This window comes from Pagrus pagrus, assembly GCF_965226575.1.
Source record: "Pagrus pagrus genome assembly, chromosome: 13".
In the NCBI taxonomy this organism is placed as follows: domain Eukaryota; kingdom Metazoa; phylum Chordata; class Actinopteri; order Spariformes; family Sparidae; genus Pagrus; species Pagrus pagrus.
In genome coordinates this window covers 14,380,590-14,408,490 of record NC_140197.1, presented here as the reverse complement: position 1 = coordinate 14,408,490, position 27,901 = coordinate 14,380,590, and the positions used below count along the sequence as shown (strand labels likewise).

Here is a 27,901-nt window from a genome sequence, read left to right as displayed (position 1 = left end):
TTAGAGGCAATTATGTGATGCAGACCAACAGCTCGACTCTCACTGCAGCTGAGCTCCCAGTGTGGCTAATTTGTCTATCGGAGGAAGAGGCTAAACATATCACCGATCCTGTCCACATGAGAACCACAGCGGGGCCCCATCCACTGATATTAAGCTCCCTTGCAAAGCCCGGGTGGGAAAAGCGAAGAGCAGGAAATGTAAATAGATGCGAGCCTGAGGCAATCCGTGGGAGCACAACCCACATAACGATCTGTCAATTTAATAGTGTGTGGGAGAGGAAGAGTAAGGGATGGAGAGAAATGTTGCCTGTTTCTATTCATTAACAGTTACAGAGAGGAGGATTTATGGATGTTCGGCATCTGCCACTAACCGGACAATTTACAAATCCCATAAAAGAAAGTAGGATATGTACACCGAGCTGTGTTCATATAGAGGGAGGATATGGTGCCATTCTACATTATAGTATCTCCGAGGCTGAACATTTTATTTCCTCATGAATAGAGACCAATATCAGCCCTGATGCACACTCATAGAAAGTACATCATTTACCAATAAAACCTCAGATACTGCTGTAGCGTAAACATACATACATACATACACACAGGCTACAGTCAGCTGTTGGGCTGTATTATCCTAACCTTGGCCCTTTCTGAGTCTCTGTCATAACTTGTGCAATTTTCTAAACATCTCTGATGGCGTTCCCAGCGGAGACAGCGCGCAGTGATTCAATACACCATGACACCAATTAGCCGGGTAAATAATAGCACGGGCGGCAGAAGCATTCCCACTGGGGCCTCCTCACCACCTCCGCTGATCTACCCTAGTCTGTGCGTATCAAAGCTGCTTTTCTTCGCGGCCTGAAATTTCAGATCAAAGGGCAGCTCGAACCCATCGATGCCCTCACCTCCTCCCTACAGCACTGGATACATACGGTGCTCAATAACAAGCGAGCATTAGCGTCAGTCCGTCCGTCGCAGCTCCACACCGCCCGCTGGAATCGACAGCGGGTCTCGTCTTGCGCGCGGTCATTTTCCTGACCAGCCAGCGTGAAGCCGGAGACAATGTGCGAGGCAGGAGTGGAAAGGTGTGACAATCAATAATCCTTTATTTTTGGAAGAAACAGTCCGCCTTGTCTATATGTGTTTATGCTTGCGATGACGAGCGACAAGCCCGTTATCCCTCTTGAGTCAGTGAGCTGCGGCAGGAAGCGTATAGACGCTGTCAAGCCTTCAGGCTGAGGCGGCACTCTGCAGGAAGGAGAGATAGCTTATCTCGGTGTGGCCAAAGGTGATCGAAAAAACAGCGTGTGGGGTAAGAGCGCTGTGATTGGGCTCCTCGTCACTCGAAAGGCACTTAAAGAAAGCATTTTCATTCAACAAAACAGGCTACAAAGAATAATAGTTTGCACAATAGATGTATCTAAACATCGTCGAGCAAAGCCGAGCACTGTACAACCGCTGCAGCGGCTCTGGCCACAGCTTCAAAATAAGAGGATCGAGAGAGGTAAGTGAAATCTAATCTTACCCGTGTAGCTCTTTGAGAGAAACCGAGATCTTGAGGTTGTGTCCCAGCACATGGAGGGCTGTGAGGATGTCGGCCCATTGCACCATCTCACCCAGCGGACCCCCCTTCAGCACCTTGGGACTGAAGACGTCCCCAGATTCCTCAGTCAGAAAGCCAACGTGAACTAGAATCTGAAAGGAAAGGCAAGATAAGTCAAATCAAAAGATGAGTGGGGTTTATTTCATTTTGTCATCAAAATGTGTTTATATTCAGATTATTCTTTGTGTGGTCTGTCCTCTTCCAGGTCAGCATGGTGGAGAGGAGGTCGTACGTGTTCTGGCTTTGGGTTTTATTTTAGTTGTTTCCTGTTTTATTTTGTAAGTTTCATCCTCATGTGGCATGTCTATTTTACACTTCCTGTCTTTGTGTTTTTTCCCTCCATTTTGATTGCCCTATTAGTTTCACCTGCCTTATTAGTGTACCCTCCGTGGTGTAATAAATGCACAATATGTAATCTTGCAGCTAGAGGACTCTATCAAAACAAGACATTTGCAGAGTGTTTTGGATTTTTTACCAGCAGGAGAGCCAAGAGATTACTTTTTAAATTTGTGGATTAAAATCTAGATTTATCTTCACTCCCATCTATCAACATGACTGCGGCAGACCCGCATTGTATGTGTTTATGTCACGCTGCTGTAATGTTGACTGCTGACTGGAGCTGGATGGGAAATGTACTTTATTTCATGGAGATGTTACAGAGAGGAGAGGGGAAAAGAAGAGACAGAACCGGAGTCAGTGCCAAATAATGAGAGTTGACTTGAATTTAAACACAAAAGATACACAATGTTAGTGGAAGTACACAAATCTACAGAATAAATTTTGAAGACCTAGTCATTTTCAGACATTTTAATGTAGAATTCCTACATATTACAGGTTTAATTCTGTGTTTTCCCCTCACTCTCTCTCAGTTTGGATGCATTTTCACATCATGTTTTTCGATCCTCGTGTCTCACCTGCCTTGCTGCTTGTGTTCCTCGTGTCATCCTGGTTCGTACTTGGTCTAGTCTTTTTGTTCTCTTCCTTTTATTGCCTCTGCCAGTGCCTTTTGTTTTTTGGAGTCAGTTTGTTATCAAGGCTTTCTTTTTGTCACTACCATCTGTGTGCCCAGGGTGTTGGATTTGGGTTGTTTTTTGCTAAAACACAACAGTATGGCTCAGGTGCCACTTGGCGACACCACAAGCTGCTCAGTCGTCCTCCTGGATCCAGATTCCTCACATATTTTATCATTGCAATCTATATACTGATGATGTTTTTGGTCAATTCTGTATACGTGACATTTAGGGGTTTTCCTTACTCAAATCAAGAGTCTGAGTACAGAGACTGTCACATACTGTAGCCCCCTGACACACTGAGTTGTGATTCAGGGCTATATCAATTAAATGTACTTGACTGGAATGAAATGTATGCATTTCTGCACTATAATTAAAAAAAACAAGCCATTATAGCAATTTTACATTACATTAAGACAATCTCCAGCCCTGGGTGGTGAATAATTGAGATTCTGTGAGTTTCAAAAGATTCATATACTGTAAATAAATGCAGGTGTTTGGCACGGATCATTGATGTCAAATTGTAATGCAATTGAGTGTCTTAATGAAAGCGACTAAGCGGAGTGACGGCATATTCCCGCCGACGCAACTCCTGAAAAATACAATCAACTGTGTGCGGAGTTGAAATGAACATTGACCTGCTGGGGGGCTAATTGATATGCAGAACTATACACGAGCGGTTTAATTGCTGATGGGGACGGATGGTATTTCCACGCTGTTAAATATGTAATGAAATTAGATTCTTCAACAGATGGCATTTTCTCAATTACTTTGGATTTGAAAAAAGCTTTCAAAGACAATTTTGTTAATCTCGGAGACCACATATTTATTCACGTGTTTGTTTAGAGGCTTGACAGTGACGGTGAATCAACATGAACCCTTCTGACATCATTTGTCTCACTGCCCTTGAAATCATCGAAATTTCCCTTGAACCATCGCTCAAAATACAAGCGTACAGATGCACATTCATATTTCATTCCATATCAAAACTAGTCTAGTTTAAAAAGATGATAATCAGCTAATGTAAGGGTCCGAGTTATAATAGACTAGACTTTCCTCATATGTTACTGGCAGGTTCGGTCTTTATCCGTCTGATGCTATATTGCTTTTCAGACGGCTGCTTTTCACACTTAGATCTTTTAACTAGAAAAGGCTCAATACCACATACCAATCCAATTCAAAGTTTCATCACCTGCACTGCTGACACAATGGATTTCCCCTGTGTGTGAGCCACAAAGCTGCTCAGCCTGCAACGTTGTGAACATATATGAGCACCGCAAGTCAGATTTAAAGCTCACTGCTGTGGTTGGGAAGAAGTCTTCATCTAATTGAGGAGGGGGAGGACAAAGCTTTGCATTTAGACATCAAAACTTGACTGAAAAATAAAGAAATGTAATATTATGATAATCAATGAACAGTAACTTTGGAGAAAAAGTGTACAAACACAGGGTTCACATTTTGTACTGGTGGTACAATGACTGAAGGTTCAAGTCCAAATGAAATAAAATTGAGTCATCCCTTTTTGTGGAAAGCATAATGTTTGTATGTTGTCTTGTTTTTTTTATCAGAAGTGGGTTTTTATTACTGGAAGGAAGAAAAAGTTGTCTTTGGGGAATTTTAGAAATGCTCTTTTTGCTCTCAGCCAGCTAGAGGTGAGGTCTGATTTGGATTGACAGCAGCAGGCAGGCTGAAAACAAGTCTTGCTATGAAGTCTGTTTGCCCTTTGAAGAGTGTTTCCATCCTGTTAAAATGATATTTCCCACAGCGCCTTAATGGTTGGGATTAGGGTTCAGGTCAGGTTATGGTTAGGCATAATAGAGATGAGTGGTTGGGTTATGTTGAGGTCAGACATAAAGGTGCAATATGTAAGAATTGGCCGCCTATTGAATATATACTCAAAACAAACGGGGCACATAGTACCAGGAGTAACTTCTTCCTGCCAATACCGCTGCCTAGTTAGCTCAGTTAGCTGTGCATCTAGCCGTTCGGAGTGGGAGTTTGAGTGCACCAGAGGAGTGTTGGAGTTTACGCCGCTAGCACGAGAGCTTTGGACCAGGACAAGCTGGCGCTAGCAGGTTAGCATGCTAATTTCAATAGACATCTTTATTCAACTACAATTCTTACATCTTGCACATTTCATGGTTAGAGTTAAGTTAAGCATCTCAGAAGAGGACTGGTTCAAGAACAAGAATCAACAGGGAAACATCTTCGAGTCGACACAACGCAAAGTAAACAAACTTAGGCTGTAGCTTATACAAGCCACGGGCATACAGTATGTTTTCTACACTGGCACTAATGAGTGAGGATGACACCAGCATCTTAATGGACCAAAAGTGACATTTACAGTTAATTAGCTATCTAGCCTGGAAACTGCCGTAAGTAGCGCACTTTTCCCCTGTGAATGTTTGTTTGGTGCAGGACGAGACGTAGCTATGGAGAGGCATTTAGCAGGAATGCTAATGTGTTTTATTTCAAGAGGATCGTTAGCAGGCTGTTATTCGGTGTGACAGTCAGCCTGTGACAGAACGGTGACAAAATATGGTTTAAAATGAAATGACTCGATTTGCTTCATTGAAACAGAACGTGATGCTAAGATAGTAGCACCATCGTTAAAGGAGACCTATTGGGTTTTTCTGTTTTTTCCTTTCCTTCAGCGTTTTTATATGTTCATGTGCATGTAAAAGATCTTGTAAGTAAAAAAGGTCAAATGGAAGCTCCTCTCTCCCACAGAAAACGCTGCTCCTGAAACGCCTCGTCAGTAGTCCCACCTTTAAATACGTGACTTTGTCACATCACACTGTCACAGAGTCGTACATTTGCATAATTTACGCCTAGTGGCGCACAGCTGCTCTGTTTTGTAAGCGCTGCTGGGTCAGGCGTGTGTGAGCTGACCAATCAGAGGTGACTGGGTGTTCAGGAGGGGGGACCTTAAAGAGATAAGAGCTCAAACAGAGTGTTTCAGACAGAGGGGGAATACAGTGCTGCAGCATTGGACAGTATGAGAAAACACATGTTTTTTGAGCAATGAAGCATGTAAACCTGCTCTAGTAGTGACTCAAAATAAAACATGCGTTAAACATACTGTACAAAATAAATGTCTCCCTTTCCGTGTCTGATTTGCGTGTGATTTACAGAGCAGATAATAATAACTTAGTTGGACTCATCAAGTCGTCATGTTCCAGTCACTGTGCTTCCAGGTAAAGTACAGCCTAATGGAGTATGAACGTCACATCACTAATCATGACTCAAACATCACTTGGATACCAAGTAAAGAGTAACTCAAATGCCAGAAGAAAATACAGAACAGGAAGCAGAAAAAAAGAGACGGAGACAGTCCACGAAACATCTCCCTCCTCTACAAGTCTGTCCATGTCTGTTTTCTCAACAGCACTCAGTGTTTCAGTGACAGCAGCCAAGCCTGCAGGCTCTGGTTAATGACAGTAACCATTACTGTCAAACACACCATTACAATAAACAAAGCCCACTCCCCAGTGGGGAAGAAACAGACATTTGGTCTGTAATGTTATTTACAGAACAGGCTTTGATTTATCCAGCTGAAAACTGGCCGATGAAGGAAAAAACTGAGCACACACACACACACACACACACACACACACACACACACGGCAGGATACTGTCAGCTCGTTTACAGAAGGCAAAACACTACAAATGAATTTTCTTTCATTCCTCATGTTTCATTTAAGCTCTTGGAGTATCAAGCCTCTTTCCAGCTTCAGAGAGATTTGTGGAGAGCTGTCCACATTTTCGGGCATAAAACGATTTGCCCAAGCTGAGATCTACAAAAACATCGCTCAGCCACTTCACTGTGAAATGTAAACCCACATGTAATGGCGCTGTGCTTTATCAGCGTGATGCTCCATACAGATATGCATGCAAATGTGTTGAGGAAGGGTCAGAGAATGAATGAGGCTTCAGGCAAAATAAACTCTAAATGCCTGAGGTAAGGCTGAGCTCTTGTTTTTATAATGAATCATTTTACTCATATGCTAATTATTCGGCTACTGTACATTTTCTCCCTGCAAAGCTGTTTGTGAACAGTTGTTGAGTATCGAGTCTGTTACTGGAAGGCTGCTGATGTTTAAAGCTGTTGCTGTTGTTGAGTCTGATTCTCAGGTTATTAAATACTTTAGACGTGATGCGCGCTAACACTTTTAGCGATTTCATCTTAAAAGAGCTGAAAAATGGTTCCAATTGACGGACTTTATTATGAAGAAATAACTAATAATTAGGGATCATTCATATTCAAATGGTATTGTAACTCATAAAAAATAAAACGGCACAAACATGATAATTTTCCACTCAAAACATCTGGTGGGCAGTATACAGTATAATAAATATGATTACTGTCTATTACTATTGTACATAAACGGTGTTCAAGAAATGTGAAGGGAATGACTGAAACCCTATTTTCTGCTCACCTATAGTGCGGGTATATAGAGCAGTACTGTGAGTCACTTATAGGATATTATTGTGTCAGCGTAAATGATCCCACATGTCAGGCGGTGACAAGGATACATATACGTCCAATGTGGATTCTGGCTACTCTGGTGTAGAGTCTATCTTGAGGGCATGATAGTGATGATGTCATGTGTTATGGAAGAGGATGTTTTGAATGTCTGCAAGTCTGAAACAAAGTGAACTGACCGAGCGGCTGTATTTCATATCGCGTCAACCACCGCTTGGTTATTTTCACCGCAAATCTGAGCAGAGCGAGGGGAAAGAAGACTGCTTGCACCCCCACAGGCAGCAATAGGAGAGCACTTCAACACCAAACAAATCACTTTTGTCATCAAGACTTCAAACGGATACAAAAAGGCAAAAATAACTTGACGATCAAAGGATGAAAGTGCAGCGATTTGGAACGCCGACACGTCGCTGTACTGAGCGCGTGACGGTCTGCACGATACAAAATTATCTATGTCACATATATCTTGGTTGTCTTTACTGTATATTTGCTAATAGGCGACCCAAACGCCTCACCATGAGGACACATCCCTGGTGTAGTTTGCAAAGGTTTTAACATGTATGCCAGGAGGGACCTAATGTCATCGACATTTCATCATTCCTCTGCTGCAGCAGGCAGCGCTCTTTGACACGTTGTGGAAATGTCCCTGTAAATGTCAGTGGGGAAAGTGCAACAAAGCCAATCAATGCCTGCTAGGAGTTCCTCCGCATCATTATCATCTTATGTCTTTCACTCAACAATCTGAGGAACTGGAGATAAAAGAACAAACTGTTAGTCGAACAAAATGTCACAGCTGTTCTGGTAACTTCGCAGCCTCACATGTGGGCATTAAACGATTGTCTGGCTTCCTCACAACTCTTTGATCCAAAACGTCCCTTTTTTCTTTCTTTAATTCCTAAACAGATGGATTTATGTCAAATTAGGGGACGAGGAATATGTTTGCAGACTTACAAAAAACAAGAAATCTGTTGAGAATTTTTACAGGCGCCTCTTCTGCAGTCTGTTGCAGCAACAACACTTTGAAAAGATGAAACCACAACACAGGCTCGTTCTCTTGTTCTCTCTCCTACACCTTCATCCTCCAGTGTGTGCCTCGTATTCACCCTTTTCTGCTCTCTCCAGTGGGTGCGGAGCTTGTCATCCAGCCGCCGAGCGGCGGAGGCCCACTGAGCCGCCATCCTGCGTATGCGCCTCTTCATGAAGCTCAGCGATTCCTTCCCGGTGCCCACCTGCTCCAGCAGAGTCCCGATGTCGGACTGGAAAACAGCCTGCATGACAGAAGCGATAAAAAAATCATAAGTGTAGAGAACGTCTGCTGTGGCCTCGTCATGAGCCCGTGTTGTTATTTCTTTATGTGGAAGTTCTGCACCAGAAAATACTAAACAACAGCACCTGAAGCGGAAGGGATGGGATGATTAAAAAACTATGATAGAACAGATACAATGGGCGTAGGAAGCATTTCAAATGTAGGTGAGAGGCTCTGGGGGAGAACATTTTTAACAGTAGATTCAATTTCCTGTATTCTGGTTCATTTTAAAGGTGGATTGACGCTTTTATCCAAACAAAGAGTTTATTAAGTTTGTTTAGGCATAAAAAAAAAACTTAGCACTACATATTGCACCTTTAATATCCACCAAATATAACCAGAAAATCTAATTAAATATATAAATTAATGTGACTTAATGTGACGATTACTCACCAACAATGACTTAAGGGGATTGGTGCTTTTGCTGTTCTCTATAACCTGACACAGTTATCAGGTGCCCAGTTGTTTCAACTAGTGTAATGGAGGCACTGCACCAACAACTGAAAGACTTAGAGAAAAATCAAAGTTTACAGCTTGAGCTCCTCCCTGCCTCGATATCCTCCATCCTTTTTTTGTTTTAGTTATTTTGTCCCTTCTTTTCCTCTTTTTCGTCCCTTTCTTTCTCGCACATTTGCCATCGCACTTTCCTCTGTCCTGTCATGTTTCCCTCCTTCCTACCACGTATACTCTCTTTGATCAAGGCCTTTTGCGGCGACAGTGTTTAACCCACCTGAACTAAGCTGCCTGGCATTTGGGCATCAATGACTAGTTGACGTGAGCGGAGCGCTCGCGTCTATCTGTTCGTATGTCAGTCTGCCTGGGCGCAATGTAGCAGTGAAAACGTGGTCTGGAATTTAATTGATTTGGGAATTTTCCAAGAAGAAAGCGGAATGGATTTGAACATGGCTCCGAAAAGAGGGCGGGTGAATAGACCGACAGTTTCAGCATGGTGAAAGTGTGTTAGTGTGGGACTAATCATTTGAAAAAGTGGGTGGGCTGTTTTCTACATTTTCATTGGGCATAGATGGGACTGTATAGGGCACAGAGAGCCTGTTATATCCTGTTATCTGATAGTATTAAACAGGCCGCCTGAGGGATTCCTGGATCATCCTCATAAATAGTCTGCTCTCATTTTACATCTCCTCCTCTGCCCACCATAATCACTGCATCACAGCGAGATACCGGGGTGTGAGGATTAATCAATAGAGCAACCGCATAGGGGAGCACGGAGGACTTATGAAAAATAAAACCGATGCGCACAATCTGTCTGTCTCTCAAACACACACAGACGCTATATAAAAGAAATTCTGTCAAAAGGCAAAATCAATATGCAGAGCTGTACTGCACTCTCACAATGCAGGTGAGTTATAGCTCTCAAGAGTAACTTGTGTACCGCACAGCAAAATGCAGAGTACCCGAGGGAAGCCGTGGGTTTAGTCTCAGTGAATACAGGCTGGCAATTAGAGCAGGCGGTAGCGCTGCGGAGTGAATTCACATCAGGGCCCCGCCGTGCAGGCTGTGCTTTACTCAGGAGAGAGAGAGGAAAGAGAGGGAGGAGGCGAACGGTGGGATAGACCTTGAGGAGCGATTGTAGGCACAACGCATCACGCGCACGGTGCTGAAATTAAAAATGAAATGATGCAGGAAGCCAAACAGCAATGAAAACCGGGGATGACAGCCAGCTCCCTCTGAGAGACAGTTAGGTATTCAGACTTTCCCAAGAGCTGTTGATCAAAAAACTGAAGTAATAAATGCTCTGCTTGAACTTGGAATATAAGCAACTCATCAGTGTCAGGCTACTAAATCTACAGTAGCAGCTTTTTTTACAGCACCTTGATATTCAGCATTCTGCTCTTTGTGTTTTTTCTGTCTTTAAGATTTCTTGTTGCTGCTAAATGCTTTGACACCTCCGTTGGCATGTGATGAGTGTCGACGACTATGTGCCTCCTCAGTTGAGTCAGCAGCTGGCTCTTCTAGCCAGAGAATTTCAGACTTTCCCTCGCACCGAGCAGGTGTGAGAAACAGACTGCTTGTGCTGTCGAGGGAAATTGTTTCACCTTTACATCAATTTGTTGCCCTGCGCTCTGCTCCTCAGCCAACTGTGTTATTGTGGAATTAACAAAGGATGATATGAAAATGTTGTGTTACCTGTCTCTTGGGCGGAGGCTTTAAGGTGGGTGTGGCAGTCTGGTTCCTCCAGGCCAGAGGGGGGCAGAACCACTCCACCTCGCTCAGGTAGACGAGGAAGGAGCAATCGGAGCCGTCCACGCCATAAAAGGCATAGCAAGGGTCTGAGGTCCAACGAGCCCGCATCCACTGGAAAGACAAAGGCCCAAATGGTTGTCTCTCAAAAATGTGTATAAAATGTTTAGACATTATACAAAAGTATACTCCTTCAGGGCACAACACTACATTTGGCTAAAGATGGAAAAAGATGTTTAAATCTGGGTTGAGCCAACCAAGAACCTTTGATTCTCTGGGGTCAAGTAATACAGATAATTGAGTTTTAATGGGTTCCCACTCACAGGTCAACTTATTTTCAGACATGCATTGTTCTTTGCGGTAGTGGACCTCGAAGTGCAGGAGCCAGAGAGGATAATTAAGTAGTGAAATAGCTGTTTTTGTTAATAGCCCGACTTGCCAGGACTTCCCAAAACTCTGTCGCAGATGTCCCACTCTTTCTTTTGCGAGCTAAAGGCACATCCCCTCAGGGTAGAGCGTCTTCTGTTTTCTGCTGACAGAACTGAAATTACCTTCTGTTCAAAAACACCTGGTTATACTAAAGCAGGAGACCTGTGCAGCCCACACAGACTAGAAATAGTTTTAATGAGAACATATTACATGTGTATGATTGGTCCATATGTATGGAGGCCTACTTCATGCATAACCATGTTTGTGGTACTATGAATAGTGAACAGTGCACCTTGCACATGTATGCATTTCTGTACATATGTTACAGTACAGTGTACACACATGGCAGAACGTTGATGCACACCTCTCGGCTAAAGCTATATACTGAACATACGATGGATATTTTTTAATCATGAGCTTCTCTTGCATTTATTCATGACTTCCAGACACGTTGATAAAATGATGCATGGATGCACTGATAGATCGGCTGGACGTCGGTATCAGCCAATTTTCTGCAAATAAGATGATGCCAATTTCTGCATAATGTTGCTTTAAGTATGTAGTATAGCAGGCTAAAAAGGCTTTTAAAGCAGTTATTTTTCAAAAAAGAATATTTCTTATGTTAAAGGAGGTTACATTCAAAGTTGTTGCATTAATTTGTAAGATTGAATATATGCTCAAGAACTGACTAAGAATTTCACATCCCTAAATAGAGGCACATTTTGTACACGCTGTATTGTTTATCTTTATATTGTACACACTACTAATGTATGTATATATTGTACTCTGCTGTCGCCTAGTAGAATTTGTCGCTCAGACAATTCATACATCCTCTTATCTTATTATACAAAATTGATGTCACGCCAAGGTGAGTCGCCCAGAGAGGACATCGGGATATTTGCTCTGCGGGTGAAATTGTTTGGACTTAAGTGAGATATGAAGACTTACATCCATCTTGCTGGGACAGTCCGGATAACGGGGATCTTTAGGAGTCTCGCATTGTCCTAATGCTCCATCCCTGACTGGAGGAAAAGAAAAATGCAGGGCATTTATCAAAGCCTGTACATGCGGACCACACAAATCAGCAGAAAAGCTGCATTGTTTGGACTTTTTCCAGTCAGGACAAAGACATTAAAGTCAAACACAAAGAGGAAGGTGAGGAAAACATGCTGGCAGAGTACATCCAGATCTATCTATAGTGTTTTTACATGTGTGGCCGTTACATGAAGGTCCATGAAATAAGCAGAATGTAAATAAGAAACTTGAGCTTTTTATAATAGCATTACAAACACATTTATTGAGTTTAACTTACTTTCATTTTTAAAGCTATTTGCTCCATTAAGATTCATACATACTATATTATACATTCACTAGCAGTTCACTATGCACTTATTTACAATTAACTATGCTTTTTGCCGATTCTGGATCCAAAGTGAGAACGATGCCTTATTAAGGTTAATATATCCTTTAATTTAAGGTTTTATCAGGGCCATGGCAACAGTGGTTTTCCTTGCTTTATTGATGAAACAAGAATGATCTATGACATAAAATTATTCATCAGCATTGGACAAGAAAGCATGGGTTTTGGATGAAGGACATAGTTTTAGAAGGATCGCAGCCCAAGCTACCTAACCTGACCAGCCGAACGACCCCAAGGAGGAGAGGAAGACAGTTAGGATAAGAGCCATGCTAATCCATCTTGAAATTATGGCTGCTCCTGGCTAATGATAATGAAATGGGACTCAGGAGACTGTTGCACCAACGTCTTTACAGAGACCCGCCTCCACCACATCTTTACAGAGACCCGCCTCCACCACATCTTTACAAAGAACTGTTTCTACTACATCTTTACAGAGACCTGTTTCAACCACAACATCTCAGATCAAGCTGTTGCATCCGACAGAGTGTAGGACTGGAGCGGGAAGAGGACATTTATTGTGAAGATTCCGACCATATTATCATCAATATCTTGTTGCTGTTGTTTGTATACACCCCAACGCAAAATCAAAAAAATGCACTATTTGCAACCCTATTTGGAAAACAACAAATAAATCACCTCGACTACCTGTAGTTTATTACAAGGACCTTACTATAAAGCATAACCTGTTTTGTATCCCTGTCATAAATTCTATCGACCTTCACTCCACTCTGTTAGCTTATCAGATTTAATATAAGAATTAAATTTGTGATACGACACCCAGCTCCATTCAATTAATATGTATAAATAGATGGATTAACTGGCTTTGGGATTCCTAATTGACCACTGATCAAACAGATCTTTACAGCTTTTCCCCTGGGCTTTGAGCCTATTTGTCTTTTATATTACAGCACACGTATATCCTCCTGCCTTTGGGATGAACAGAGATAAATTAGAGAGTAGAGCTAGCTAACGAGCTCCTGTAAAAGCTTGGCCTCCCCTGCTGAATGGCTCAAGTCTCTTCAACCCGCTCAAAAGATTTACTATAGATAGATTGCATTAGTGTGATTCATAAAAATCATAATCCCCCTCCTTCTTTCTTTCCCTCTTTCTCCTTTTCTCCCCATCTTTCCTGCCTCTCTCTGCTGCTCTCTTTCCTTCCTCTCCCCTCCTTTCTTCTCCTTGAAGCCCGACACTAGTCGGCCTAATTAAAGGAGCAGTTGCAAGCCCCTCCGCCAGCATCCTGCCAAGCGGCGAAGAGCACAATCACAGACAAATAATTGCCAGCCATTCTGTCTGATTAGCATGATAACGACAGACCTCTCACAATGAAAAGTGCTACCGCCTGCCGCCGTCAAAACTTCACCGGGTTCAGATCAGCCTTATTTAAATTATATCAGACATTATGACAACAGACAAATTAACTTGACGGCATTTTAATGAGACGGTGAGCTGAATAGTTTTCGGTCATAAAGTGCAACCTAGTGGATACAAGAGAGGAATTGAAAACTGTCCGATGTCCTATAAAGAAAATGAGGATGGAGGCTAATAAAGGAAGCAGACAGGCCCGGATCCAATTAACAAGATAGTAATTTTTCATCACGATTTAAACATCCTGCATGTTGTGTGGTTATGATTTGGCAAGAACAAAAAGAAGCCCCTTTCTGTACGGGGCATAAACGGTGGCTTGCTATTTGAACGGGTGATGTGCCGTGAATAATGTCTGTCATGTTCTGTATGATCAGCCAGCAAGCGCACGTTAGACATAAATTGTGCATTCAAGTGTTCAACTGGATCCAGGCTTGACAGTCGGGCTTATGTGGGCAGAGGGGAAAAGTGTCTCCAGATTGGTTGGATTTGACATAGACAGGAAAGGGAAGAGGAGGGGAGGGGGTCATGTGTAGGGAGGCAGATATGTTTGTATTCTCCAGGGGTGTTATAAAACCGTACCTCTGTTGTTGGCCATGCTGCGCTGTAGGATCTGCTCCACCCTCACCGCCATGTCAGACATGTTCTGGGCTATGGCCTGAATCCGCTCCACGAGCCCTATAGGCTGAATCCTGTCACACACACACAAAGAGGAAGGGAGAATATCTAAAAATACGCCAGCATCAACCATCTTGTAATGCTCTTCAAGTTGCAATCAGGTGCTTTCAAACAAAACGCTACATTTCTTTTATAGCTCCCTTCCATTCAGAAGTATTTGTTGTTTTTCAACCATCACAGCGAGCATGAAGTGGCGGAAAAATTGCTAATTGTCAAGAACTTGAGGCGTGAAATCGAAAAAGCTTTTAAACACTGACAAGTAATTCATTTGTTGAGAAAAAAAAAAGTAAGCCGGCATATTAAAGCGTCCCTGGGGGAGATAAAAACAGAAGACAATTAGACTGTTAGCAAATCTGTCTCACCGCTCTTGACCTCTGTGGCCTAAAAGCTGTCGGCAATACAATCAGTAACCAATATTTACAATGGAGAAGCAAATGAAACACAGAGGGAGTAAAGAGAAGTGGAGCGTTTGCAAAATACATCATAGTACATTGTTGAATTTCCAAGATTTTGGAGATCTGTAGCTTGGCTGCAAGAAACAGACCAACAGCAAATGATCTAAAGCTTTGTTCAGTAGAGCCTCAGATTTAGTAGAAGTTTCATCTTACCTCAGAGTCTAATTTCATCACAATATATTCAAAGACGGAATTACCGGAAACAAGCCCATGGCACATTAACTGCTCTACAAGGTGCTTATTACCATACGTATCTTTCTGTGTAACAATGAACCTTCAAAGGAAAGAGGCTTCAGTAATGCACAGCAATTACCTCCATTACTAGTTCATGGATGTATGCAATGCATCAGAAAAGATGTCCGAAAGAGAAAAGAAAAAATGCTTATAAGACTTGACTGCTTGCTGACTTTGTTTGTCTGAAGTTGGTGCAACCATTGTTGAAGCTAGTAGCGCCACAACTAGGGCGCACCAATTAGGATTTTTGGGGTCGATCACTCACCAACGAAGTGATCTGTAAACAGAGTTAAGAAAACGTAAACAGGACACCACATTTCTGAAGATTTCTGTCTCAGTCTCGGTCATCTCAGTCTTTGTGCTGAGGTCTTTGTGCCCTGAAGCTACTCCTCCACCACCTGGTCACTGCTCCTATCTGGTTACTTTCATCTCAGACAGAAGTTTGGCAAAATGATGTAGCCACAAGTTAAGTGAAAACTGCAAACTCAAAGTACTTTCACCTCCAAACTGTACTCAGCTAGAGTACTTCAGTAAATGTATTAACTGAACTTGTTGTGTTGTCACATTAAACGCTTCATGTTCCTCTGAACAGAAATTCTCAGTCCTGCTGTGCGTTTAGCTCTGCTGTAAGCTATTAGCGCAGTTAGTTGTAGGCTCTCTTAGCCAAACACGCTGCAGGATTCTTTTGATTCACTGCTCGATAAAATCCAGCGGTGAAGGAAGGAAACGTTTGTAAAGAAATGTTGTTCTATCATGTTATATTGTCCATTTAAGTAGATGTTTAGATCAGCTCATTTTCAAACGTGCTGGTTGAGCTTTACGGAGAGCAGTTTGCAAGAGGAAAGCTTGTTAATACTTTATGTTAGCAGTTACTGGTGGATCCCATTAAACTGGTGGAAAGAACTTTGCAGTGTGATCCTCGTCTCTGCACGATTCAGACAAACTGGATAACCTCTGACAAGCAGACACTGGAGAGAAAAGTCTAAACTTAAAAAAGTTTTGCACATCAACACAAAACTTTAATGATGTGTTTGTTTGTTACAATCAACCAACATTGCCCTGTTTTACATGAAAAAACACCTAAATGAATCATTTTAATGAGACTCTCTTGTTGCGTCGTATTATTTCTGGGATTTACATTTCTCATTAAACAGCTCTGAATATGTAAACTCATACCAACGAATGGAACAGCAGTTCTGAGCCGGATGCAGATCAAGAAGCAAAACTGATTTCATTGAGGCAGCGTGTCTTTCTGTGCGTGTTCCAGGGGAAAGCAATCTAACTGTGCTTAAACGCATAACTTAACATAATCCTAAGCCCCAATTTCATTTTTCCACATTGTGCCCAGGAGGCAAGTGGTAGCCAAACCTTCGCTTGTATGCTTCTGACTAGCAGGTCAGCGCAAATTAATTGGCAATTACGCAGACACGCTGACATACAGTAGCACAGTCGAGTACACACACACAGAGCAATGATTATTATGCAGCTGCACAAAAGCTTTCACTGTCTGGTACTGCAGACAGAAATTTGTGGTGTCACGAGGAGCCGTCGCATATTTACAGTGCAGGGACCCTCCTGACCCTGGAGAGGCTATCAACTGCTGAAGAGCTAGAGGACAACGTAATTGCTTTTAAACAACGCACCAGGTGGGCAAAGTTTTTCCTGCATGATAACCGTTAAGGTCAACCCTGACCCTGAGCCAAACAGAGTTTTTTTAATGTGTATGTAATGTCAGAATGAGATATATTTTAACCGCGGAGTTGGTTTCAAAACTATTTGGCCTTTTTTCACCGTAGCATTTCCACTTCAGTCCCTGCGAGGCCAATTAAATGATTGTTAGAACAATATGACTGAGAGGATATCCACAGGGCGTTTTGAGGGAATTAAATTCTGTAATATCAAACTGCAGATAAAAGTCATTATGTGCATAGTTTTGGTCAAAGTACAATATATGTTTCCCCGTAGGCTTCTGAAAGTCAGGTCAGGTGTGGTGTCGCACCTCTTCTATCACTGCTAATTATTTGCAGTCAGCAGGAGTCACAGCCAGACATATTGTAAATTGCAAATGCTACGACAACACTCATGTATCATCGGAGGTGGCTGTGTGTCGTGTAGGTTGCGTGTGGCAGTGCAGGCTCGACTGAAGTAGGATTTCAGAACAGATATTTCCCGGCTGTGAGGTGATGTCCAGAAGGGAAAGGCAGAAACAAGAGCAAGCTTCCTCCTCCTCAAACCTGGAGCAGGTGGGCTCACAAGAAAAAGGTCTGTTGCCACGGCAACAGCAGAGCACCCATAACTCGGGGCTGGCAGCTTCAACTTGTCCAGCAAGACCCCTGCTCTTCCTGTGTTTTTTCTTTTTTTTTTATATATGACAGTCTCTTTCATTGCTCCAGCTGCCCAGAGAGTAGGATGGGCTTTGTTCTCTACATGTATCATCATCTTCAACTCAAGGTTTCAGTAGAACGAGCCTCTATTCACAGCGTGCACCTGCTCTACAGGGATGCCCCAGGGCTCTACACTTGGCCCGCTTCCTTTCTTCACACAGTCCTCTTCAGCCTCCCACATTTCTTATCTTACCATTACCATGCCAGTGAAATTCACCTATAGCACACAGGTTGAACTTGAAAGCTGAGCTGAATATTCTGCAGACCATTAGCTGCTGCTCTTCCCTGGCTTATTTTCAGCATCTCTCTTGGCACATGTGACGAGATGACCAAAAACACTTTTTAGTTTCGCTGATTTAAAAAAGATAAATGTCCTGAATCAGTTAATAGAGTCCTTTTGGCTGGCTGTCTCTCACCAGAAGGCGGTGCGTCATGGTAATTGGATCACATCTGTGCAGGCTAGAGCACCCATACAGACACTGTGTACTGCATACTGAATGCCTCAGGAATGATTGATTATGGCTCCTAACAGCAGATTATTTAAGATTGTTGAATAGAGTGACATAACATAAAACCCTGCCATTTTAAAAAAGGTGCAATATGTAAGAATTGGCCACCTGTCATATTCATATCCATGAGGTCCATTCAGTTCTGGCACGTTCCATCATATACAATCCTTCTCACAGTTGTCATGAAACTGTCGATGTTAAAACTTGGTACTAACGGGTGAATTCTGCTGTTGATGAACATCATGTGACATGATCAAAAGCTCCAGAATCGCAACTTAGTGGATCTTGTGAGGGGATTATTTTGTGCGGATTTGCTTCCAAAGCCAATAATGGACTTGAATGCTGACACTAATTTTGGTGAAGTTTCCTTCCATGATCTCTTGAGTGGGCCACACTGACATTACGACATAGAAATTTCATCAAGTCTTTTACTTACTTTGCCTGACATACAGTTTTTGACAAGTGCTCCTTTGGCAAAAATGAGCTGAACCATTTTGTGCCATTACTCTTAAAGAGTAAGTCGAAAAGAGCACTTTCTTCAACAGTCAGTTGCAATTTTCGAACATTAGTGCAGGTAATATGCTGCCTTCTTCAGCAACCCTACATGACAGCAGGTTGCATTAGCTAAATCTACTTTAAAACACCTTTGACGGGCTTTAGAAACCAACATGCTGTACCTGTCCAGGGCTGAGCTGAGCTCATCCAGCCTGTGGGTGTCTGTCGTGTTACCCAGTTTGGACAGAGCATCCATCCTCTTCATGATGACCTCCAGCATGTCGCTGATTTTCCTCAGCACGCCGCGAGATTCTTGGCCACCAAGCACTGAAAAACAGATGGATACTGTGAGACAAATATTACTTTAGTAAATCATGGAGGTACAGTGTCATTCTGGAGGGAAGAGCAAATTTGAAAGTCTTATTTTGCTTTTAGTGATGTCAAAAACAAGGTCACACACTTGTTCTGATCTAAATACAGTCGTTTCCACTCTGACTTACTGTACAGGCAGTTTAAATTCAGTCACTGAAGGTCACATTTGAAAAATATTTATTTCACTGCTGGTTTATTTTAAAACACTTCAGTTTCCATTTTCTGTCGTCCTTCATTAGTAAACCTGCAGCTCATCCAAGGCCAGCTTTCCAGCAAAACACAGGAAGGGACAAATAAGTCTGAGGGTACTGCTGTTTTTTTTTCCTTTCTTCTTCCTGCTTGCCTCAAATTATTAACGAGCTGACGGTGGTAAACCAGAATGATGCTGTTAGTGAACACCCAGTCCATTAAAAAAGCTGCAGACAATAAGGTCAAAGCACGTCTCAGACAAGGGTCCTGACCCTGTGTTGTTTACATTAATGGCACTCTAGCGTAATTACTGACATCTAATTGCATTCACAGTTCAAAATCACCAAAGGGTTCATGAGGAAAACACAATTCTTTGCGGCGAAAAGGCGTTTTCATGAAGAAAATACAAAGAATCAAGAGAAATAATGTCGCTCGAGGGACTCGAGTGAATATGTGGTTTAGATCCCTGAGAAAAACAACAGAAACCAACAGCAGTCTCTTATTGTTCTTGGGGACTGTGAGTGAAAAAAGCCACACCTCTCACTGTTCCCTCATCAATTGCATTAGGCTGTAGTAACTGCAACGGTGGCACACTCACTTCTCCCGTCAGAGTTCATTTATCACCAGCCCGGGTGAAAGTCACCTTTCTCCACAAAGAAATTCTATCACATCACCAGTAAATAAAATAAGGACCGAGGGAGAAATCACACACTTCTCTTTGTCTGTGTGTGTTTGTGTCGTTGAAGTTTATAGGAGGAGGAAACACACTCAGCATCAGAAACAAGAAATACAGAAAAAGTTGCAGAGGTAGGCTTCAGCTCCAGAGTAAATTGTGTTAGGAGGAGCCCCCTAAATCTGATATTCTGCTTTGGCTTAGCACAGTTTCACTCATTTCCAGAATATCTTCAGTCAAGCTGGCCTAGAGATGTCTCCCTTTGAATAATTCAGCAGTTAAGACAACAATTTTCCCTTCAACAGACAGCAAGAGGGAGACTAAACGAATTCCCATTCAGACTCTAAACAGCCGTTTATCAATGCACAGGCGAGGACGGAGGCTAGGAGAGGAGTGCGACCTTACATGATCCAAGTAAACACAGTCTGAAAGCCTGTTGCACGTATCTGCAAAACCCTAAGCAACAAAATCTACAAAAATAATTCCAAACAAGCAATTATTTTGCCACACTTGTGTACATTTATCTGTGGACTTTCAGGATATTTGCTAACTTCAGAGGATCGTCTTTCAGCTGCAGCGCGCTCGCTGCACTAAATCTAAACAAAGCCTCCGGGCTAAAGTGTGGGAAGAAGGAACACACATTTCTTCACAGTAATGCTCAGCGCTCACATTGCGCTCGTAAATCACCATTACTGGGACTGAACAGCCTTACAACATGGTACATTTTTGGAACCGAGGCTTATATATGTTTGCAATCAACTGTTCATCAGGCTGCTTTTTACTCATGCTCCCTGCAGCCTCTCGGGGAACGTTGGCTAATGTGTTTTTTCCCGATGCACAGTCCAGCGAGCTGACAGTGGTGCGGCAGCAGGAGTTGATGGTATCTGTGTGCCAATGTAGAGCCTCCTCTGCGTCCTTCCTCATCTGCTGCTTAATAAAAGGGACTATTTAGTAGCAGCTAATCTCCTTTAACGACTCAATTTCGGAAGTGCCACAGCACAATCGATATTATGAACAAATTCCAATTAGATCGCCATTTGTGCTGTAGCCTGCGCAGCGAGACAATGGCCAACCAGCTATAAACAACTGCCCTCAGAGAGGCTCACTGGCTACATGCATTGCCAAAAAGTCTGAGCTGAAGCTCGCAGACAAGAATGTAAATGAGTGTTGAATACAGACATATGCACACAATTTTAACAGTGAACAACACTGCTTGGACAAATGATGTCTATTTCCTGTTGAATCTGTCTGCAAGCAAATAATTGTCCCTTCCCCCGCTGTGTTCCCGCCTCTCCCTGTCACCAAGCACGTTGAAAAACTGTGACACGCTCTGTTCTCGCCGACACATGGTCATGTGGCAAATGGAGCTCAACAGTTCTTTACAAATCCATGCTGTCAACCATGTTGGAATGGTTACAGCCTTTAAATGATCTTGTAATAATATCAGTTAAAAAACGGGAGTTTAAAGTTGATTCTTTATGAAATGTCCATGAATTTCAGAATATCTTGTTTTGTAAGTCCCCCCTTTTCCTTTAATGACAGCACGCACTCGAGCTGGCACGGACTCTGCCAACTCATGTTATCCCAGCATCATTTGACAGTGCTCTGGCAAAGCTTCTTGTGATGTCACCGCATGCTTGGCTTTCTCAGTCTTTAGGTGCCCCCACAAATATTCAATCATGACAAGATCCGAGGACGCAGAATGCCACATATTCTGCAACATCTAAGGAAGCTTTGAGAAACGCTGTCAGATCGTACTGAGATAGCATGGGTCATCAGCTTTTGCACAGGCCTTGTCCACATTAATTTTGCCTCGCGTCCACATGCAAAACAGAGTTTTTAAGTCACCAAATTGTTCTGTAGTGCATTTGTTTCAAAGCTCCACTTTCTGTGTATCCGTATGTACATGTAAAACAGATTATTTGGGGGGAAACAATGACATCACGCCTCAATTTACGCATGCCTGTTGTTACCACACTAAGCAGCGGCTCCACTTCCCGTTTGTCCGCACGAATGAATCACTTTTTGCCTCCTCGGCGGTGTGCCAGAAAGGTAAAGTGAAGGAAATGTGTGAAAAAAACTGTTGTTTAAAACGTTGTGTGGACAGGATTTTTATTTAAAAAATGGAGGGTAAAAATATCCCTTTCAGTGTGGCCAAGGCCACAAACTTGTGGAGTCCTTGCCAGCCTGAGTACATGCTGTCATTAAAGCAAAAGAGGGGAAATGCCAAAATATATTCTGAAATTCATGAATATTTTCCAAGATTCAACTTTTTGCTCAATATGTTGAGCTTATATTATCATTTGTGATGAAAAAAATATTATTACATTCAAAGCAAGTGCAAAATAGAAGTATTTTGACCAGTGCACATGTCGATATTTTGAAGTGTCTTCAAAAGCACCTCATAAATGCATGAAAAACGAAAAAGAATCACAAGATTTTTGACCAAATATCTCTATATTTGTAATGCAACAATACAGAATTATACACTTTTTGAATGGCTCGGTGCTTAAAGTGAATTTCTCCTCGTGTAGAGAGAGTTTTAAGCCTGGCACAAGCCAACCATTGACTGGAAAACATCTGATTTGGAGCTGAATAATTGTGGAGAACAAAACAGAAAACAAGGCAAAGGTACAAGTCAGAACTCACAAACGCTACTTGGCCTCACTTGCAGCGATTTCCACCCCTATATTTAACCTTTAGAGAAAAGTTTGCTCAATAGTGCGTTCAGCTAAACACTTTGTTCTATAATATGTCCAGAGGGAGGGTAGATACAATTTTCCTTGAATGGGCAGTCTTCAAAAAGAAACTCGTTCGACCTTTAAACAGGGGGAGAAAGATGGCAGAAAGGCCAGGAAAGGCATACAGGGCATTCTTCCACTGCCTGCTTTTCATTGGCTCACTATGCTATCAGGCAGCAGCAGCGCTGAAACCAGGTCATGGGTGGGGTAGTTACACCTCACCCCCGCAGACCAGCACTCATATCCAGCCTGATCCCTGACCGTGGTCTTCCACCCCCTGTTGCTGGTTGTGGCAGATTTGGGCATTTCTGTCACGACTGCTGCTCACAAACCTACAAAACTAGTAATTATCTTGCATTAAACATTAACTAAAGCTGGCCACATAAAATACCACTATTGACAGATTTCATGGAGAGGTCAGCTAATGCGTTACAAGTCAAAAAATGATAGTTCTCCGGCAGCTTTTCTACTGTGCCGTTGCGGCGTTTGAGACTTTTGTTCACCTCTTTTTGTCCGGCTCAGTGCCGTTCGCTTTTATCTCACCTGCTCTGTCTGTGAGTCACGCTTTTAAGTCCTCGCGCTGCTTTTCATTTCACATGACTTGACAAATTACTATTTTGTTCGGGCCTCAGAAGTTCTGCAGAGAACGCCCGCTCGCATATTATTACCCCTCAGGCACTTTAGGAGACCCTTCACCTGAACCAATTAACTGGTCCGGCACATGATGAGTGTTACGGGTCCACGTCAAACAGAGAGGAGGAGGTTCTTTTATTGAGCGGTCCGTCCATGGTTCTTTTACAACCCTGATGCCAAATAGTTGGGACTCTGTAAAACATATAAAACAGGATTTGATCATCTGCAATTGAAAAATACAGCATGAAGACAAAACCTCTTCATCTTCATCGACTATTCTATATATATGCTTATTATGAACCTGTTGAACAATCGCAACCTGTGCGTGTGTGTACGGGCACAAGGAACAAAGTATTGCTTTTATGACGATGCATTAACACAGCTATTAAAACAAGCTTAAAATACTGTAGGGAACTTTTAACTGGTCATGAAACTGTCTGAAGTTAAAAGTGGATCAGATAAGTCAAACGGTGGAAATGACTTTTTATGGCTGAGCCCTGAGGATGAATGAGTCCAACAGCCCGAGGAAAGAAGCTGTTCTGTTTTCTGGCTGTACTGCTCGCCACTAAAACAAAGTATATTTTCTTTCACGGCCTCCACAGGCTCGCTAGAATCGGCTGCTCCAGGTGCGCCCGCTTTAACATTCAGTTGCTTCCCTTTTTAAAAACCCTTCACCTTGAGAAAACATGGTTCTCTCTGAAGAGTAGAGGTCACAGTCGTATAACAAATCGGGCACCTAGTGGATGCACTTCATGTGGGGGACTGTCCATTACTACTTTTCAACCTTCATTTTCATTATTTTCAATCGCAACCTTTATTATTTCGTACCTCGCGCTGAGCAGTGTGTGTGTCTAGTCTTTGTGTAGGGACTGGCTGTGGATCGCCACTCTGTGAAACATGTGAATGTATAGAAAGATATTTCTACGCGGGCTCAGGAACACTTTTACTTATGTCGTGCTGTACATAGTGGTAAATTTTTCTTGGAATTCATTATTGAACAGACTGAATATCTTTCTTCAGTCCCTCGATAACGTCAGCATCTGCAAATCCTCATGTTGGAGGCTGTTTAGATGTTTGAATAATGACAAATAAATAAATCCCTGTTGAAAACAAAGAGTGGCACCACCTTGGCCCTCTTGCAGAATGTGGATTCAGTGTGGAGGAGGCTCTAAACATCGTGTCTCACGTCACTGCGCTAATTTTGCCACCAGCAGGTCCAACATTCAGATGATGCATATAATCTCTGCGCTAAGCATGTCTCATCCCTTAAAGAGAATAAAGTTATCACATCTATCATTATTCCCGTACACAGATTCACACGCTCGTGTATGCAGAACTGCAGAGTGAACGAGCTAATGGACGCGACAAAGAAGCGATAAAAGTTGCTGCAATAACAGCAGCCTCGGCTTATTTCTGCAGGAAAACTAAATGACCAACTGGGCCAGAACAAAGAGCTCCCACACTGCAATTACCACACAGCCCGCCTCAGATCTACTGCTCAACACTTTCATTACACAGGTAGGGACCCAAAACAACAAACAGTACACGTTGCCAGGGGGGAAAGAATCTCCCACCACTGTTATTAAGTTTTGGCGAACGTTGTGAAGGTTCATTACAAAGAAACACATTTCAGTTGTTGGCTCAGGTGTTGAGCAGTATGTGGAAAGCGTCATATAATTACTGTATGCGGAGAGTTGTTTCATTTAGACGCAGACGATCAAACGTTTTATTTGGTGCCCACCACAGACTGAAGACAGAATTCACAGGATATCTGCTGCTTTGTAGAGAAGATTTTTTTTTTCTTTCTCATCCCTATTGGCCAGATTAAGAGCCAAATAAATAAATGCTGTCATCTCTCATATGAACGCTGGCTGCCTGGTATTCATACTGAGGGAGCTGAGGGTCAGACCTCTTCATCTCACCTGTCACCAGAATAAATTCATACGATCCCTCCTGCTCTGCACTCTTTACACACACACATCCAAAGACAGACCTTTCCTTACCCTCTCGCTCCTAATTCAAATATTCATTACAGAAGAGGCTGATTGAGATTGAGTTTCTCTCTTCTGCCTGGCACCTATGTGCGGGGAGCTGCCAGATCCAGGAGCTATTACAGCCGAAAACCCTCTGTCACTTATCCTCACAGCAGCTCCAGCCTCTTATTGTGCCTGACAGCCTGGAAAAGAGGAAAATACCCGCAGTATTTTTTATTTTATTTTTTTAAAACGTGGCTCTCTGTAGCTTCAATTAAAGTATTTTTCCTCGGTCATCTCTTCTGACAGTATGCAGACGTACTGTAGACCGGCACGTTTAGTTGGAAGCACAGTGATGTTTCCTCGAGCTATACGGAAATACCGCAGCCTTATTGATTCACCACACTGTCATTTGATGTGTGATACCTGGGTGAAAATAACAAAGCACACCTGGCAGCTTTGAAGGCGATTTAGGAGCAGAGTTCAGTGTAGTACCTTTTATTAAAACCACTCAAAAGTCCTCAGTTTGCTCAGAAAACCCACGAGTGTCACAGCACACATCATTTTCCAGGACGGGACTTTAGTGGTTTTATTCAATTTAATGCATTCGCTCTTCAGATTTGGCATGAAAATATGATGAGCATTTGCATAAACATCTTTCCTGTTTTCACTCAAAAACAACAGAAAAGAAAAGAAATCTTGAATGCATGAATGCAAAAGAAACAACCAGAATAGGAAATGCTACCTAAACAATGTCTGGAAGTGAACTTCCTGACCCAGTTTGCAGCTCGTGATCAACAGTACATACGCTCCGAAAGAGGCTGAAATCAACCAAGATAATATTAAACGATAATGGAGCACAGCATCTTGTCACTTCTAAAATTAGTAGCTACGTTGCTTGTGCATTTAAAGGAGCAATAAAATCACACTCCAAAGAAATAGGGGGTGGACGATCACCAGAATAACACCACTAACTGCTGTTAATTGTACATGCCGTCAGCTAGTTAGCTCAGTTCGCCGTGCAGCTAGTGGACCAGACTGAGAGTTCGGAGAGGTATTATGTAAAAGGACAAGTAAGGGCTAGCTGGTTAGCATGCTAACTTCAGTTGATATCTCTGCAAAACAATACATAGACAATACATATTTTAAACTTAAATTCTTAAATATGTCACCCTAAATTTCTTTGTAAATTAACACCGATACGTCCATGTGCATGCTCATACCTCGTGGCCAATCAGATGAAAAAGTAACAATGTTGCAGCAGCTAATTTATAGTAATTGTCGTAATCAGTTTACAGGTCTTGGGGAGTGCTGCGTATTAGGGCTGCACAATTAATCACTTTTTGACCATATCGTGCAGTGATGTCACACAGTGGCTCGGTTGCATTATGGGTAATGTTGGCACCAGCTCTTGAAAAGCAGTCCACTGGTCGCATTGCACTCATTATGGACAGTTTACAAACGAATGATCAAAAGTGACGCAGCAGAACCGGAGATATCAACTTTTTACTTCACACATTCTTTTTCCTTGTCAAAACCTGGTGCCTACATTACCCACAATGCAACTTAGCCACTGACTGACACAACTGGATGCAATTCATCAGATTACATGCAGCTTCCACTGGAGCCACAAAATGCTTTATACTACTTTTTTAGTAATGAGTCTAACGCCAGTGTGTCTAAACACATAATTAAACCAACACAGGGGCCTAATATGAGCAGTGGTGACAACAGTCTCTGTCTGTAATGGGTCTATTGTGATGCAAATCAGTAACAAAAAGAGCAAGGGAGCAGCCTCCGTCTTAAACTCCCGTCAAAAGCATCTTTTTATCCACAAATCTGTAAACAACACAGCAATCTGAGACACAGAAAACATGTTAGCAGTTGAATCCCAGCGAGTGTCATTACCTGTCTTGGCTGAAACAACAATCAGATTCAGTACAGCCCCTGTTGTCGTACCTGCCTCGCAATCCGAGGGAAAATCACTGCTCTTTTGCTGCTCCTGCTCTCACAGGGAGCTTGTGACAGAGTGAACAACAAGCAGCACTTTCTTATTCACACCTCTTTTGTCATCAGGACGTTCAGATATTCTGAACTACCGGTGAAGTGCCGTCTGTAGGCAAAGGTCAGTTTATTCTATTCATAACATCTACAGACGCTGGAGGGGGATCGCTTCCACTGCAGCAGATCACTAACCCCAGCTCGTGTTTCAAACCCAGCACTGAACACAATGCTTTGATAGACCTGCGAATGCCACGCCCTCACTAGGAGAGACGTCAGTTAAGACTCATTGTCATGCACCGCGTATAGCCGAGGCCGCTGAAGCGTGAAATAAAAAAGTTCCGTCAGTCTGTGAAAGGATGGCAGTGAACAGGATACTGAACACGATGCTCCCTGCACACCTGCTGCTCTGCTTAGTGATGGGTTTAAACTGGGAGAGGCAAGTTTGCCTTTACATTTAATCAGGTTCAGTAGACCAGCCACCAAAATGAAAGCGGTTATTATTCTTCCAGAGTTTTAACACGTTTTTGTAGCCATGTGCTTCCAGCATGTGGCCAAGTCACCAGAATAAAATGTTTGTGGGTTATATTTCTGCCAGCTCTGTGTCATACCTATTGACATTTCTACAATACCCCATTAACAAACCATCATCACGTTCACATTAGATGTTTTTTGACTGACTTTCACATCAGGAGTTGGAGGGGACGTGGGATTACAGCTAAGCAAGGAGGTTGCAAAGCCAGA

General features: G+C 42.6%; 1 protein-coding gene across 2 annotated transcripts in view; it reads right to left on the bottom strand.

Moving 5' to 3' along the window:
• Nucleotides 1-27,901, bottom strand: part of mgat5b (alpha-1,6-mannosylglycoprotein 6-beta-N-acetylglucosaminyltransferase B) — a 68,059-nt gene that overhangs the window by 28,849 nt on the left and 11,309 nt on the right. For both annotated transcript variants that reach the window (XM_084371637.1, XM_084371638.1), the window contains 6 exons: nt 18,758-18,902; nt 14,403-14,512; nt 11,984-12,057; nt 10,553-10,720; nt 8,202-8,366; nt 1,525-1,694 (listed from right to left, as the gene is read on the bottom strand). In XM_084371637.1, coding sequence (XP_084227763.1) covers nt 1,525-1,694; nt 8,202-8,366; nt 10,553-10,720; nt 11,984-12,057; nt 14,403-14,512; nt 18,758-18,902 — 832 coding nt within the window. The remainder of the gene's footprint in view (nt 1-1,524; nt 1,695-8,201; nt 8,367-10,552; nt 10,721-11,983; nt 12,058-14,402; nt 14,513-18,757; nt 18,903-27,901) is intronic.